This window comes from Myotis daubentonii, chromosome 5 (assembly GCF_963259705.1).
Source record: "Myotis daubentonii chromosome 5, mMyoDau2.1, whole genome shotgun sequence".
NCBI lineage: Eukaryota > Metazoa > Chordata > Mammalia > Chiroptera > Vespertilionidae > Myotis > Myotis daubentonii.
The window spans coordinates 74,074,107-74,090,990 of NC_081844.1; the positions used below are offsets into that span (position 1 = coordinate 74,074,107).

At 56.6% G+C, this 16,884-nt stretch overlaps 1 protein-coding gene across 4 annotated transcripts; it reads left to right on the forward strand.

The window, feature by feature from the left end:
• The first annotated feature begins 1,142 nt into the window (after positions 1-1,142).
• RNF44 (ring finger protein 44) lies at positions 1,143-16,492 on the forward strand. 4 transcript variants are annotated; one of them, XM_059698237.1, is made up of 11 exons: positions 1,143-1,355; positions 10,979-11,130; positions 11,252-11,516; positions 11,904-12,071; positions 12,441-12,614; positions 12,713-12,874; positions 12,953-13,089; positions 13,351-13,438; positions 13,525-13,646; positions 13,788-13,887; positions 14,085-16,492. In XM_059698237.1, exons 3-11 carry the CDS (start codon positions 11,463-11,465, stop codon positions 14,145-14,147), a joined length of 1,068 nt encoding a protein of 355 aa, XP_059554220.1. In that variant the 5' UTR covers positions 1,143-1,355; positions 10,979-11,130; positions 11,252-11,462; the 3' UTR covers positions 14,148-16,492. The 4 variants fall into 4 exon arrangements, with proteins under 4 accessions (XP_059554220.1, XP_059554219.1, XP_059554217.1 ...); XM_059698236.1 differs by having other exon boundaries at positions 11,391-11,516; XM_059698234.1 differs by lacking the exon at positions 1,143-1,355 and adding an exon at positions 5,421-5,640 and having other exon boundaries at positions 11,306-11,516.
• Positions 16,493-16,884: the final 392 nt, after the last annotated feature.

A 16,884-nucleotide genomic window follows, 5' to 3' on the forward strand; every position in this document is an offset into this window, starting at 1 on the left:
CTAGAGGCCCAGTGCATGGATTCATGCACCAATGGGGTCCCTCTGCCTGGCCTATGCCCTCTCACAATCTGGGACCCTTTGGGGGATGTCAGATAGCCAGTTTCCGCCAGATTCTGTGCGTTGAGTGTCCCCTGGTGGTCATAGCAACCAGTGGACCAGTCGTTTGGTCACTTAGACTTTTAAAATATATATATAGACAAGCCCTGCCGTTGTGGCTCAGTGGTTAAGCATCCACCTATGAACCACGAGGTCACGGTTGGATTCCCAGTCAGGGCACATGCCGGGTTTGTAGACTCAATCCCCAGTGGAGGGCATGCAGGAGGCAGCCCATTGATGATTCTCTTTCATCATTGGTGTTTCTATCTCTTTGTCCCTCTCCTTTCTTCTCTGAAATAAATAAAAGTATATTTTAAATAATAAGTTTAAGAAGTGAAAAATAAGCTAGCCTCAAAGGAGCAGGCCTAATCAGCAGAGGAGCCAAGTCCTGGGCTGAGAAAAGGGGGGCTCATGGGACACCCTCTGGGAGGGGAGGTGTTCAGGGACTACAACTCACGGCATGACAGGGCCAGAGTGGGGCACGCTGGGAGTTGTAGTTCTTGCTCGGCTTAATACACCCAAGGATGCGGGGCATCGCGGGGGCGCAGGAAGGCCGGCCTGAGCAGGCGTCCAACCATCCTCTGGTCCAGGCTGGTCTAGTGTGGGCATACGCTTCCTCTTGTCACTGGCGTCTCCCAACTTCCCCAAGGAGGTATTATGGCTCCCATTTCGCATATGAGGAAACTGAGGCTAGAAAAATGGGCCAAACGGGAGAACCAAGTTCTGCTGACTCCAGAGTGCTCTTTGTATATATGGATCGCTACCTCCCGTCCGAGGCTGGGGCAGAGGGACAAACTCTCCGAGAAGCAAAGGCTCTTTGAGCGGCCACGGAGTCGTATTAACTTTACAGACGAAGAGACGGCGTCGGTCACTAGTTCAAGGTTACGCGGACAGCAGCGGCAGCTGGAACGCCAGGCTCCGGTCTCTCCGCTCTTGCAGGCCCCCAGCCGCCCGGCTCTGGGTGGGCGTGGCCTGTCCCCGTCCCGCCCCCTTCCACCTCCCGCTCCCGCGCGCTTGGTGTCAACCAGGTAGTTCCATAGGCGCGCGGGAGTGGGGGTGAAAGCTGCGCAGCCGGCGTGGGCCCCGCGCGTGCGCGCGCGCGCGCCCAATGGTGAAGCCCGCGGACAGTTCCACTGCGCGGGGCCAAAGGGGGGGCCGCGGCAGGCGGCGCTCGTGCCGCAGCTGGACCGGGACCCCGGGCTGCAGCTGGAGCGACGCGCCGGCCGCCCGGTGGGGGTGGAGCCCCGCCTTGGCCCCAGGTAACGCCCAGCCGGGACCCTGCGTCCCAGCCGCAGGGACCGCGAGGACGGAGCGATAGGGGGCGGCAACGGGCTGGGAGAGTAGCGCGAGTTCTTCCAGCGAGGCCTCTGCCTGCATCCGCAGGGCCAAAGCTCCCTGTCCCGGGACCCTGAGCCAGAGCTGCTCCTCTCAGCAACCCGCCCGCTAGGGCCAAGGGTGCCCCTGGGAACTACAAGTCCCAGCGTGCCCTGCACCCCGCGCATGCCCCGATTGTAACCCCCGGCTGGTCCTAACCTTCATCTAGGGCCGAGTCTGGGATAGAGAGCTGCAACCCATGGCCTCGTCGCGTCCGTTCTCTTTTACTAGCGTTCCTTGTGCCAGCCCCTGGGGAGCCAGAGCGTCCTGGGGCCTGCCCTGGAGTGGCTGCGAGTCTGGGGAACAGATCACTGCACCGCAGTGCCGTCGTTACTGCTTTCAGGATGTTGGGGGGATCCAGAGAGTCTTTGTCCAAGGTCACACAGCTCCCGTTGCCCGAGGGCCACTAAGCCCAAGTCGAGCTGGTGCTGGAGGTTGGGAGGGCGGTGTGGGCAGGAGGGGGGTGGCAGAAATTTGGTTGGACTCAATCTCCCTGGATCTGCTATGCGCCGCAGTCCTGTAGCCTCCGGTTTGCATCTCTAGATGATGTGGTGATGGTACCTGCTCCCTCCTCTGCAGACCCTGGGGTTTCCAGTGGTGAGAGCTTCAGGGAAGAGGAAGTCAGAAAGGAGAGCCGCTCCCAGCATCATACCCACAAAGCTCTCACACCCAAGCGCAGACCCAGACCTAGAAAGTCAGGCAGGTACCTCAGAGATGCACACAGTGAGAGAGAGCTGCTATTGGCTCTCTAAGGTGTGTACTCTCACCCCACTTTACACCTCGTCAAACTGAGCCTCATAGAGGTGGTGACTTCCTCAAGGTCATAGAGCAAATAGGCAAAGCTGGGGTCCAAGCCCACACAGGCTGGCTTCAGAGGTTCTGGGTTTAATGCCTCCTCAGTATCCTCTAGGAAATGCACAACATTGTTGTTGGCACATACTAAGTGCTCAGTAAATGTCATCTGTCACTAGTGTTATCGATGTCCTGATTTTACAAGTGGGAGACTGAGGCAGAGAGAGGCCAAATAAATGACCCACGGTTTTAAAGATGGGCAAGAGTGCTGCAGACTTGAGCCCCAAACCTGGTGACACCTTTACAGACACTCCCCCCCCCACCCCCCGCCCATCTGCACAAGGGTGCTTCTTTTTTAGGTGAGTCAAAGTTTGGGGTTCAGATGTGAGGGTGGTGTATTCAGACCTGCCCTGAGCTGGCTCTACCAGACTGTGCTGTGTGTCCCTGGATGGCTCCTTAATCTCTCTGTTCTGCGTCTGCCTCTTTGGAGGGTTTGAGGAGCCTTGGGAGGAAGGAGTAGGGTACTTCCTGACCCTGAGGGAGGTGGGGGGTGGCAGCCAGCTATCCAGGCTCTTGGATAGGCCAATGGAGCAGTGCATGGCCCCAGCAGGAACAGATGACCCTGCCTTCTTCCTGCCCAAGTAGAATCCCTCCCATCCTCTGCGGAGGAGGCCTGGGGGTGGAAGCTGGAATGTAGCATCCAGGGTTTTGCACTTGGAGCTCTCAGGATTGAGTCCCTCAGCCGCTTACTCACCCTGTGATCCGGAGCCACCCACTAGTCTCTGATCCTCCAAGGTCTCTCTTCCTGCCCCAGGACTTCTGTGCTTTTATTGAACAGCCCTTGGGAACCCTGTGTTGGCATTTGAGTGGCATGAAGCATACTTAAAGTGAGATTAGCATGTGGTCCCAGATTTACCCCTTGATAGTTGTATGATGGTAGGTGAGTCATGGTCCTTCTCCCCTGAGTGAATGCTGGTGCCTAGCTCTTAGGTCATTGGAAAAACCAGTGAACCAATGGCCAGAACTGGACTTGCCCAGACCATGCAGGAGACCCTTGAACCCAAATTTCTCCACAGAACCTCATGGCAGATGCCTGGGCAAGGGTGAGCCACCCCCACCTATGGTTTCTGGAACCCACTGGGCCATACTTCCGGGATCCATGGCAAGGGGAGTTATTTCCTAAGCCACCTTCCTCATCTGTATGACGAAAGTAGCAGAACTGGCCTTCAAGTGTGTGGGGTGGGCTGATGAGAATGAGGGATGCAAGAGGTGTGTGGCCACATCCCCACCATGGGGTTCCAAAGCATAAGATTTGTCATTGAACCTGAGAAGGGATTTCATAGGAGAATCCAGATTTCTGGCTTCTCTGGAAAATCTGGTAAAATTGAGCCTCTTTCCCACTAGCTCCAGAGTGATTCTGCATACACTCAGGAAAGTTTTTCAAGTTAGAGGGAGACATGTTATTGGCCTATGGCCCTGGGGAAAACAGGGTGAAAGTCAAACCCAGAGCCCCTCCCTTGGACCTTTACAACCCAGTGTGGGCTAGGGTAGGGGGAGTCCCCAGGAGATAGCTTTCTGCCATCCTGACACAATGCGATGACAGTTGTGCTGTGTATTGAGGAACTCAGAGCACACTGTTAACTGTGATGGAGAGAGTTGGCTTTTTAGGTATCTTCTGTAGTAATGCATCATGAACTTGATCTCCTGTGCTTAGAGATCTGCAGACAGTACCATCTTCAGTCATTGTGTTGCTGGCTTCACATCCACAATGCTAAACAACACTTCGATAAACATGTTTGTTCCCCAAACTTCTGGGTTTTTCCATTGACTACCTTTCCTAAAGGGGGATTTCTGACTCTAAGGGATCAGAAGTCTTTATGGCTTTAAAAGTCTAAAAACATATTCTTTGACAGTAATTTTCTTTAGACGTTTCTGTCGGTTATACTGTATAGGGTTTTTTTTAAAGAGAGCAAGTGTAGCCCTGGTCAGCGTCACTCAGTTGGTTGGGTGACATCCCATGCACCGAAAGGTTGCATGGGACAAGTTGCTGGCTCGATCCCCAGTAGGGGGTGTGCAGAAGGTAGCCAATTGATGTTTTGCTCTCACATCAATGTTTCTCTCCCTCTCCCTTCCTCTCTCAAAAAATCAATTTTTAAAAAATATTTAAAAAAATAAAAGAGCACATGTACAAAAGCATAAGTAAGTCTATCCTCCTGACCCAGTGGTCTCTTCTAGTTCTCCCTGAGGACAATTGTCAATTTCCTGTATATCCTTCCAGATATATTCTGCAGATATTGTATATATCTAATTTTAAAATATATTATTATACCCTGTTCAGCATCTTGCTTTCAATTTTCATTTTTTAATTTAAGATTTTGAAGTATACCAAAAAAGCATAGGGAATTGCACCACCCCCAGCTGCCCCCACCCCCCACCCCATAGCCCACCACACATTATGATTTTGCTCTGGCATCTCTTAGGGCTTTCTTGGAGTTCGCCCAATGTCAGTGGAGCACCATACAGGGGAGTCAGTTATTGATTATATACATACACCATTCTTTTTTTGTTTTGTTGTTTTTATCTTTTTTCTTCTTTTTCATACACCATTATTGGGCCTGTTCCCAGCTCTTGGATATTAAGGGTATTACTGATTTTTTCCCTTTAAATAATCAATATGGAGGTAGTATCCCACTTTGTATGTCTGCCTGGAGAAGGCATCCAAACAAAGGGAAAAGCTTGGCTTTGGCTTAGTTTCAAATACACCTGCTCAGCCACACTTCCCTGGCTGTGTGACCCAGGGTCGGTTCGCCCCTCTTTGCCCATCTGTAAAATGGGCAGGCTATCCCTCTGTCTCCTGGCTAGCTTCTGGGAGTGCAGGCGGAAACTAAAGACTTAGTGGGGCTTTGTTTCCCAACGCCCCTAGGCAAGAAGCAGCTGGAGCGCCCACGACTGCCGCTTGAGCTTCTAATTGTTACCCGCCCCTTCCCCCCCACCCCCCGCCCCGACCGTGCTGGGGGCGGGGCGGTTAAAAATGTCCCTGTGACGTCAGCGCGCGCGGGACCAATCCCCCTGCAGGCCAGGCGCTAACTTATTTACATGGGTTGCCGGCTATTGGTCCGTTAGGCAAATGCAGGCCGTCCCAGCTTTTTAAAGCCGCCGTGTAGTTTTAAAAGATGCGGGGAAGCCAGACCATGATGTCATCGCAGCGCAGTAGCTCGGGGCTGACGTCATATCTGGGGAGGTTGCTGGCCCAAGACTGTAGGGCTTTCCTAACCACTTGGACTGGCCTAAGAGGACGCCTCAGCCTGGTCGAAGATCGGTCCCGTTACAATTCAGTGTCCCAGATGGTGCCCTGTCTCCGAGGAAGGAATCATGACAGTAAGTCTGAGCCGTGGTTCTGTCGGCGGGACCCATTTTTCCAACAGGGAACCAGCCTCAGAGGCGCGACTGGCTCGCGAGTTTGCATAGCAAGTTCGAGTTGCAGCTGATTGGTCTTGCCCATCTCCGAGTCTCTGATCTTTAGCCCGGTGGCCCCGCCCCTTGCCTGTGATGGCAGCGGTCACTTTAAGAGCGTTGGTGAGAGCGAGAAGTCTTTTTTTATTTAATTTATCAAGATGGCGGCCCATTCATCACGTGCCTAGTCGCGGCGAGTGATTGCCTCTCGGGGCCCCAGCGGGGCGGAGCTCGCAGCTTGGGGCGGGGCTGCCGCGGGCAGCTGCCTGCTACTGTTTGCCCGAGCCTCCCGGCGCGCCCCCGCGAGGCCCCCTCCCGCCCCGCGCGCGACCCCGCCGCTTCGAATGTTGTGAATCAAATGTTGGGTTTGTTACATTCCGCTGGCGCCACGGACAGTTCTTAAAGGGCCAGCCGCCGGCAGCTGCGCAAACCTGCCGCGTCCTGCGCCGCCTCTCAGTGCCGGAGGGCCTGGGCTGAGAGAGGCTGAGCGCGCGTGGGCCGCGCGAGGCAGACGCCAGCGGACGGACAACAAAGAGAGAGGGCCCCGGAAGGAGCCGACTGCTCCCGGACCGGGGTGGGGAGGGAGCACATTGCTCCGCAGGGCGGGGGCTCTTAAAGGGTCCGGGCAGACCCCCCCACCCCATCACCGCCCCCTTGCCCGGCTTGGCCGCCCCAGATCGGGAACAAAGGAATCAACGTGTGTCCAGGAGGCTGAAGGTGAGTCGGGGCCAGAGCCCCCAACTCCCGATTTCCGCATCCCTGAGAACTGCTGCCCGCTCCCCTGGGACTGGGGGCAGTGAGATAGCTGGCTCCGCAGGGGTTAATCACGGGCGGTCCGGCGGGGGGCAGCGAGACCTCTAAGATCAGAAACACCCCCTCCCCGAGAGCCCCAATGCCTGGACGAGTCTCCCTTCTCCGGAGTCTGAGCGCTGCGGTTGGAGAGGAAGGAGCCGCCCCCTCCCCCTGCCGCCGCCGCCACTTCCTTTGTTGTTGCTTTTGTCTCACGCGGAGCACATGGTCCGGGATCCTCGACTCTTAAAGTCACAGCGCTCTTGCTCAGACGCCGCAGTCTGGCCTCCCGCCCCCTCGTCCTTCCGAGCGCGGCACAAAGGAGTGAGATGGAGGCGAGGGAGTCCCCTCTCCGGGCGGCGGTCCGCACCTTGACATCCCATCCCTGGGAGGGGTAGCTGAGGACGCTTCCCATCGCCCCGCAGCCTGCACCTGGCCCGCGTTGGGGGGGGCTGCCGCTCAGGGACACCGGTTTCCTACCCCCCTAATGTGACCGCCTGGATTCTTGCATCCTGTGCCGTCTGATTTCATTTGGGCACTCTGGGAGGGAGAGCTTTCCATCCCCGTTTCACAGCTGTGGCAACTGAGTCTCACAGAAGCGAAGAGATTTCCTTGCGCAAGGTCACCCTAGGAGTCCGGGCTGGAGGCTTCTCATCTTGCTTGGTTAACTCAAGCTTTCAGGCTGACTTTGCTTAATCTGCAAAACGGCACCTGGGCCCCAGTGACAGGACATGGAAGGGACTCCCTAGACCCAGATGGGGGTAGCTGCTAGGGCATGGCAGGTAGGGGTGGGCATGGAGGCAAGGTGTGGTACCTGGTTCCAGGCAAGAGTGGGGGTAGGGATGGGACCCTCAAGATCCGTTTGCACAGACCTCACTGAGAGGACAGCAGAGGAGTGTGGGAAGGCAGAGCAGTTTGGGGGGCCACCCTTGCTGTTGACCTTGAGCAAGTTGCTAGCTCTCAATCTAAGTAAGCCCCTCTCACTTCTCTTTCTCTTCACAATAGGGCAAGTCACAGGCCCCTTCAAGAAAGCTCTCCCGATCTGTAGGGCCTGGAATAGAGAGTTGGGATTAGGTGGTTTTTAGGGTTACTGATGCAACTGGGTCGGGGATTGAAGGAATCTGGGCCCAGGGACTCAGCCATGACCAAATTTGTCCCTTTCTGGCTTTGTAGCTCAAAGCAAGTTACTTCCTTTCTTTGGGTCTCAGTTTCTTCAACTATGAAGTGGGTGTGTCCCCTCTTTGCTGCCTCTGTTCCTAGTAGGACTTTGGGAATCAGGGGCCCCTCGATTATCAGCAGGGGTATTCCCTAGGGAGGCATATTTCCCAGCTACCACCTGCAGAGCTTGAAGTGGCCCCTGATTTCTGCTTGGAGGGTGGAGTGGAGGTCAGCCTCTATTATTTTCTAACTAGAGGCCCAGTGCATGGATTCGTGCACTGGTGGGGGGTCCCTCAGCCTGGCCTGCACCCTCTTGCAATCTGGGACCCCTTAGAGCAGCGGTTCTCAACCTGTGGGTCGCGACCCCTTTGGGGGTCGAACGACCGTTTCACAGGGGTCGCCTAAGACCATCGGAAAACACATATATAATTACATGCTGTTTTTGTGATTAATCACTATGCTTTAATTAGGTTCAATTTGTAACAATGAAAATACATCCTGCATATCAGATACTTACATTACGATTCATAACAGTAGCAAAATTACCGTTAGGAAGTAGCAACAAAAGCAATTTTATGGTTGGGGGTCACCACAACATGAGGAACTGTATTAAAGGGTTGCGGCATTAGGAAGGTTGAGAACCACTGCCTTAGAGGATGTCAGACTGCAATCTGCACAGGCAGTCCAACATCCCCCGAGGGATGTAGCAGTGTGCAGTAGTGCATAGAGCGGTAGGGGGCGGGGAGGAACCCTGAGCCCCCTGAGTCCGGGCGAGGTGCCTCGCTGCTCCCACTGTGGGAGCGCACTGACCACCAGGAGGTAGCTCCTGCGTTGAGGGTCTGCCTCCCGGTGGTCAGTGCATGTCATAGTGACCGGTCGTAATGGTCGCTTAGGCCTTTACATATATATATAGATAGTGATTGTTCACACCTGAGCTTTACAGACCACTCTTACCAGGGCCTGTGAGCAGCACTTGCCAGTCCACTGGAGGTGGTCATTAGGCTGTTCCCACTTTACAGATGAAGAAGCTGAGTTTCAGAGAGGAGAAGTGAAATGCCTAAGACCTGGCTTCAGAAGTCAGGGTGTCCTGTGTCCACAGTTAGAGCCCCTTCTGTCTGCTGCTCTGGGTACTCGGCAGCACCCCTGAGCCTTGACACTGCCCAGACTTCAGCGACACAGCCTCCCACAAGAGTAACCGTGGAGGCCACTGCCTGGGTCGTGTCCCAGTGCACTTACAACGCCAGCCGACTGGCCTTGGACCTCACCTCTTGGAGCTTCACTGTCCCTACTTCTGAGGGTTGCAGTAAGGACTGGTCAAGATGACAGACACGCGGGGAGTACTGTAGTTACTGTTGATTTTCTTTATCAGTGGGACTGGGCTCCCAGCATCTCTGAAGTCAGTGAGAGCTGAGGTTCCCAAACCTATCTGTGTTGTAGAAACTGCTGGGGAATTTGGTACAAAATCTAGCTGCCCTTGTTCCCCAGCCCTGTAACGACTCTGACCCAGGAGTCCAGGGGCCTGTTGTTTCCGTTATTTGGAGGTTTCCACTGAGTCTCTCGGCCTGGCTTGCAAGGCTAGATTGTCAGTGGGAACCAGGGAGGTGGGGTATTTATACGCATGTGTGAGGGTGTGTACTTTACCCACACCAGGGATCGCAAACCCGGTCGGTCACCTGTGGTGGGGAGTGTTCCTGGGGTGACTCATGCTCCAAGTAAGGGGGGGCCAAGCATAAATGAGGGACCAGTGGAGCCAGATTTTCTGGCCCCTGACCATCCAAAGGCCGGAATCATGTAGCCTCCCAATTTTGAATTATTGGCACTAGCTTCACGACACCAGACTGGCCTTGGCCCTGGATGGTCAGGTCTCCGGCGTGCATTATTACCACACGAGGCCGGCCAGTAGCAGGAGGCGTGAATTCCAGCCTCTTCCTGGGGTGGCCTTGGCAGGACGCTGTCCTGTCAGCTGGAGAAGAGCCTTGCTTGCAGGTTCGTTTTGAGAGTCAGGGCTTCAAAGACCTCACAAAAGAAATGTTTAGCCACTGTTGGCAGGAAGGAACGGGTGCTGAGGGGACAGTACACTGCTCCTGGCTGTATCAACAGGGAGGTATCAAGGATTCTAGGGAGTTTTGTCACATGGAGAAGGGGCGGTGGGGGCCTTCCTGGGGCAGGAGCAGCAGAGGCCTTCAGCGGTGGGGCCTGACAGGTTTCAAAGCTTTCCCTGCGGGGCCTCATCCCAGCCTCTGGAGTTAATGAGTGTCCCCCTAACTTGTCCCACCTGGACCCCTAGTTCCCAGGGAAGGCGCAGACCTGCCACACCTCATTCCTACACAACTTCCCCCCTTAGGTTCTGGCTTCCTCTTTTTTTCTCTCAGCAAGCCCCACCTCCCTCTTGGAGGCTGTGTGAGCCCCACCCCCACCCCCCCAGCTGCATTCCTGACCTACCTGACCAACCAAGCTGGCTGGCCTCTTTCAGCGCCTCCTGGGATGCCCTTGGGCCGGACCCCTCCCTTGGGGGCAGGGGGCAGTGAGGGGCTGTGGTCAGCCCACCTCCCAGCCTTGACACTTGGGCAAGTCCCTTCCTCTCTCTCAGCCTCAGTTTTCTCTTCTGTAAAATGGAGCAAACAATACCTTCTTTGAAGAAGTCACACATGGGTAGGCACTGTGGGAATGGGTTATGGAAAGAAACAGGTACAGCCAGGTCTGTACCTAGATGGACCCCAGCGAGAGAAGGAAGGAAGGAAGGTGGCCGGGTAGGACCTTGTCACCTGGGGGCAGACTGGGAGCCCCCAAGGGCAGGATCTGGGTCAGAACCTCTTACCTGGCAATAGTGGAAGGAAAACTGGGCCCCACGCCTGATTGGAATCCCCCCTGAGCCAACTAGATGGACGGGAGGAAGCTGGAGTCCCCCCAGGAACCTTGCCTGCCTGGGGACCAGAGCTAGAGCCTCACACCTGAGTGTGGCCTGAGGGCCCTGCACTAAAGGAGCCTTACCGAGCCACCTGGCCCAGGAGCCGGCTGGTCGGCCCTCTGAAACTGCTGCACCCTGAGGGAGCTTGGGCTCACTTTGGAGAGCAGAAGATTGAGGCCTGGGATCCTTGCAGGCCAAGCCCGACCCCGTCTCTCAGCTCTGAGCCCCAGTGCCAAGAAGAGGGCTCGACCCACCCAGAGTCCATGTGCCTGGGGAGCACAGGGGTGGGGGTGGACATTGGTGGCCCCAGAATCAGACAACAGAGGTTTGATTTTTGTCTCCCGGGCCCTTAATGGAACAAGTGGCTGCACTTCTCTATGCTTCAGTTTCTTTCTTTTTGACTCCTAGGGTTGTGAGCCCGGGCCCAGCCCCTCCACCCCTCTGCCACCCCTGATGCGACCATGGGCTCTGGCAGTGACTAGGTGGCCACCCTCCACCCCTGTGGGCCAGCGGCGATTGTCTGCAGGACCCGGTAGCACCCTGGCCCAGCTCCGGGGAAGGTAGGAAGGAACCTCCCAGTCCTGCAGTCCCTGGAGCTCCTGGTACTGGGGCTGTCAGCTTGGGCCGGGGCACAGGGGCCAGGGGTGGCGGGCACGGGCCTGAGCTTTCTTCCTTCCCCAGTGGGTAGTGGCCTTGGCTCCTCTCCATGCTCTGTGAATGAGTGTGTCCCCTCAGTCCTACCCGGGCCTCCTCTCTGTGGTGCAGCCCTGGCCGAGAGGGCCGCCTGCCTGCCCAGGATGAGCGCTTACCCTCCCAGCAGCCTCCGCCCCGACCACCACACCTCCTTGTAGAGGAGCGTCGAGCCTCGGCTCCTGCCGGCGGGAGCCCCCGAATGCTGCACCCAGCCTCCCAACAGAGCCCGTTCATGGTTGATCTCCACGAGCAGGTAGGCAGAACACCCCCTCTCCAGCCCCCCGGCCTCTGGCAAGCCCATCTGTGAAACAGAGGTGACAGAGCCCTGACTTCCCTTTGCTTAACTCCTTGCATGTTTAGGGAGCCATTCTTAGCCCTGCTTTATAGGTTGTAAATTGAGGCCCAGAGAAGGGAAGGGCCAGTCCGGGGCCACACCGTGGAAGAGTGGTAGAGCTGGAAGCCCCTCCCAGGCTCCCAGAGGCTCTCTGCCCTTCGGACTTGGGGCAGGGGGCAACCAGGTCTGTACCTGGGAAGGCCCCAGCTAGAGAAGAGAGGGCGTGGCCGGCAGGACTTTCTCACCTGGGGCAGCTTCATGGCCGGGCTTCCTCCCTTCAATTCCCGGGTTTCTCTCCACCCACAGGTGCACCAGGGACCTGTCCCTCTGTCCTACACAGTCACCACGGTGACGACCCAAGCCTTCCCCTTGCCTTCAGGCCAGCACATCCCTGCCTGCAGTGCCCAACAGCTCCCAGCATGCTCCGTGATGTTCAGTGGGCAGCATTACCCACTGTGCTGCCTCCCGCCCCCGGTGAGTGAGGGCCTCCACCTCCCACCCCACCCCCACCCCACCCAAAGGCCCGTGGCAGAACCACCAAGCTTATGACACCATGCAGGTTGTCGGTACCTCCCTGGCTCGACCACAACCCTGTACCCCAGTGCCTGCCAGTGGGAGCCCCCAGATGCTCTACCTAGCCTCTCAACAGAGCCCGTTTGGGGTAGTAACTGTGGGCCTTAAGAGTGTTGTGTCCTGCCTGGGTGGCCTAGGCCAGGAACCGGCAGTCGGTCCAGAGCGCTTCAGTGGGGGCCTGTTGCTATATGGGATGGCCCCTGGCCCTCACCACAAGCATAGGTCCAGCCCAGAAGAACATTTTCCAGCTCTTGCCCCCTCTCTCGGCAGCTGATCCAGGCGTGCACCATGCAGCAGCTCCCTGTGCCCTATCAGGCCTACCCCCACCTCATCTCCAGTGACCACTACATCCTGCACCCCCCACCGCCAGCCCCACACCCCCAGCCTGCTCACATGGCGCCTCTGGGGCAGTTTATATCGCTGCAGACCCAGCACCCACGTATGGTGAGTCTGGGCGATGGGGCCGATGCTAGAGGAGGTGGCATGGGGGGCAGGGGTTTCCCTGTCACTGGCTTCAGCTGACCCACCCCTGCCTCTTATAGCCCCTGCAGCGGCTGGACAACGACGTGGACCTTCGGGGGGATCAGTACCCCCTGGGGAGCTTCACCTACTCCACCTCGGCCCCAGGCCCGGCCCTCTCCCCATCTGTGCCCCTGCAGTACCTGCCCCACGACCCACTGCACCAAGAGCTGTCCTTCGGTGTGGTGAGTGGCACCCCCCAACTCCCAGGCTCTGGGGCGATGGGAGCCAGGTACACTGGCTGACCTGTCACCCTCTCACAGCCCTATTCCCACATGATGCCACGGAGACTGAGCACCCAGAGATACCGCCTGCAACAGCCGCTGCCCCCGCCGCCACCACCACCACCACCACCACCACCCCCGCCGCCATATTATCCCAGCTTCCTGCCCTACTTCCTGTAAGTACCTGCACATCTGCCCCCAGAGCCATGGTGCTCTATTCTCCTGGGGCCTCCTGTGGTTAGACAAACGCAGCTGTGGGGTCCTGGGGCCTCTCAGGTTATCTGCACCCCAGCAGACCACACACATGCACACACGCGCGCGCACACACACACACACGCACCAGCTGGGCTTTCCTCTCCTGCAGCCTCCTGGGGCAAACACTGGGGCCCCAGTTCCTACTGACCTTGACCCCCGACCCCTGCACCTGTCTCCCCTAGCTCAATGCTGCCAATGTCGCCCACAGCAGTGGGGCCCACCATCAGCCTGGATCTCGATGTGGATGACGTGGAGCTGGAGAACTATGAGGTCCCATGGAACCCTGGCCTGGGAGGTGGGGGCTTGGGGACCTCCAGCTCAGGCCACTGCTGACCCCCCCTCCTGCCCGTCTGCAGGCCCTGCTGAGCCTGGCGGAGCGGCTGGGAGATGCCAAGCCTCGAGGCCTCACCAAAGCGGACATCGAGCAGCTTCCAGCCTACCGCTTCAACCCAGACAGCCATCAGTCGGAGCAGACGCTGTGCGTGCTCTGCCCCACCTCCTGCCGAGCACAGATGGGTTGCCAGGGAACCCTTTCCTGGGGAGGGGAGCAGGACACGTGCTCTGCCATGAGCCTTCCCTCAGCCCCCGCGTGGAGGTGACATTCTGTGCCCTCCTCCAGGTGTGTTGTCTGCTTCAGCGACTTCGAGGCGCGGCAGCTGCTCCGAGTTCTCCCCTGCAACCACGAGTTCCACACCAAGTGTGTGGACAAGTGGTTGAAGGTAATGGAGCCCAGGCCGCTCCCGGGTGGTCCTCGTGGTGAGGGAGGAGGGTGGGCTTGGGGGCTTCCCTCCTCATCATCCAGAAGTTCTGGCTTATTCAGGGGGCTGCTTCCCCACCAGGCAGCAGACAGACCTGGGTGGGATGGGATGGGGACAGGTGCGAGCGGGCTCTGACGTGCCAGCTGTTTCTCCCTCAGGCCAACCGGACGTGTCCCATTTGCCGGGCCGACGCCTCCGAGGTGCCCAGGGAAGTTGAGTGAGGCCCACAGCTGCCCATGAGAACCCTGCCCGAAGCTCTGGAAACTCAGGGGGGAAGGGGAGGACCCAGGGAGGATGGGGAGGTAGGGCCCAGCCCTGTCCCATTGTTCCCACCTGTATATCCAGAGCCAGGGTCAGGCCCAAGAGAAGCCCCTGCAATAAGCCCCTGCATTTGCCAAGCTCCAAAGACTCCGTCCCCAGTCTGCCTGCCAGTCCGCCCACCACGGAGCTGCCTGAGTGTCCCTATTCCGTCTCCCTTCCGTTGGCCCTCGGTTCCGTCTCCTTTTCTTGACAGCACTGGGACCCCGGGGTCTTGCCCCCATTGTGGCTGGTGGAGATCCTTGGCCCCGGATGGGCAAAGGGGTCACAGTCCTGGGACACTTGGTCTCCTGCACTGAAATAGCATGCCCTCTCCCCAGGTGTCACCGACAGGCATGGACAGACAGTGACATAGGGTCATTTCCTGAAACCCGGGCCTGGGTTTGACCCCAGACTCAGGCAGCCAGCCCTACCCAGCCTGCTGTGAGGGGTGGGTCTGGCTCCCCAGAGGACCCTCACCCCAGGCACAACATTCCAGCCACACCCTCCGGGCTAGAGGGCCTCGGATCCAGCAGCCTCCTGTGCAGGGGGGACAGGCCCTGAACCTGGGCAGCACATACCCTGTGGGGCCTGGGCTATGCCAGGGAGAGTGGCCTAGGTTCTGGCAGCCACTGCTCCCTGGCAATGACGGGGTCCAGACCCATGCCCGATTTCCCCTCTGTCATTCTGCATGAACGTGAAGAGTAGCAGTTTTCCTTTATTCATTTGGCCCAAAATCGTGTGTAGGATTTTGGGATGTGGATTTTTAAACAATTTGTTTTCTTTTGGTTAAATGGGGGGTATTAGGGACCAACCAGGACTGAGTGCCCAGGGGGCAGGCAATGGTCCAGTGGTGCCGCCTGGTCCACATGCATGTGCGCGGCTGGGGCTGGGCCCGGCGGCCGGCGGTCACAAGCGGAGTTAGGGGTCTGTGCTCAGCTGATAACTGCCATGCACTGTACTGCACACGTCCCCAGAGCCTACCGGGACCGTTTGCTTTTCAGGGCATTTCTCCCTCTCCAGCCAGGGCCTGTCTCCCACCCGCTGGGGCACGTCTCTTCCATGGAAGTCCTAGGAGGACAGGGACCAGGGAGGGCATGGGCCTCACCTTCAGGGGCCCCCTCCCATCCTGAGCCCTGCCCTCCAAGGTCTGGGGGAGGCCCCCGTAGGGTCTGGCTGAGCTTCCCTCTCTCTCCCTCCTGGTCCCTTTCCTGTCCTGCCCTCAGCCGAGGTTGCTGCCCAGAACGAACTGCGTGTGGGGCCGGCACATCCTAGCAGGCAGCCCCTGGCGCCTGCTGCCTCAGGGATGCTCCAACCACCCTCGTTCTCCCGCAGCGGCCCTGGCTCCCGCCTCCCCGGCCTGCCATGGGGCCCCATCAGCCTGGCCCCACCCCCATGGAGAACCCAAAGTCTTACTGTATATAACTCCAGGTGATGTTTCTATATTTATAGCAGTGTCAAAACCCCACGTATTTTACACAGAGAACCATCCTTTCCAGCCCCTCCCTTCCCCACCCCAACAAAGGTTTCCAAAACCCTGCGGTTCCTGGGGCAGGCAGAACAGGCTCTCGGATTGTATAGGCTGCAACAGTGGTTCCAATGAGCAGCTATTGAGGGGGGTGGGAGGAGAAACAATGTTTTAAAAAATCATTTTAAAAAAGATTTATAAAACAATTATTTAGGATGTTTGTGATTTGCTGACCTTGCTCTAGATGCCATGTTACCAATGATTTCCTGTGGTGGGGGCTTGTTAATGTTTACTCTTATTTACCAACTTCTGGCCTAGGCATGACAGTGGGCAGCATCCCCCAGCCTGGCTGGGCCCAGCACCTGTGTTCTGTGTTAGAAGGGTTTTATATATATATATATATGTAACTACATATACATATATATATATACACACACATATAAATATATGTAATTTGGGGGGCCTGTTCCTTGCACATTTTACAGTTACCTCATTTTCCCCATGTATGTATTTGAGAAAATGCTAATATATAGAGAAAAAAATGGTTCTTAAAGCTTAAATGTGTGGTTTTTTCCATTCCATTGGATTCACATTGGTTTGTAGCATTTAACATAACTAGTATGTTGTAATATATATATGTGTATACTGATTGAAATTTTTAACAGATTTGTACTTTTTTTAAAATGAAAGTTGCTAGTTCTGCTTGACCAAGTAGTGCAATCATTATTTTTTTTAATATTGTTGCTGATTTCAGAGGGATATTCACTAATAAATGTATGATGTATATCAAGTATTGCCCAAGCTGCCTTTGGCTGCCTGTGTTCTTTTGGTGGGAAGTGGGGGCGGGTGTCATTCTGAGAGTGGGGCAGGGTGGGGATGAGCTGGGCAGAGAAGATTGTTCTTGCAGGTACCTCCTGGTGAGGTCTGCCCGCTGGCTCAGTGGTTACTCACGCACACACGCCATGAGGCTGGAGTCTGTTAACCAGGAGGAGGATTCCGTTTGGTGTGAGGAAAGCTTCCCTTTTGATCTGTCATTTAAATTCTGGAGGTAGGTTCTTCAAACATGACTGGGTCAAGGCTCCCTTCATCTAGAACTGTTTCAAAGAAGTTCTGTGTAGTGGTTCTTGGTAGCTCTAGCTCAGTTTTCTGTAGGTTAGCATAATCTCCATGGGAAAATCATTTATCCTGGGATT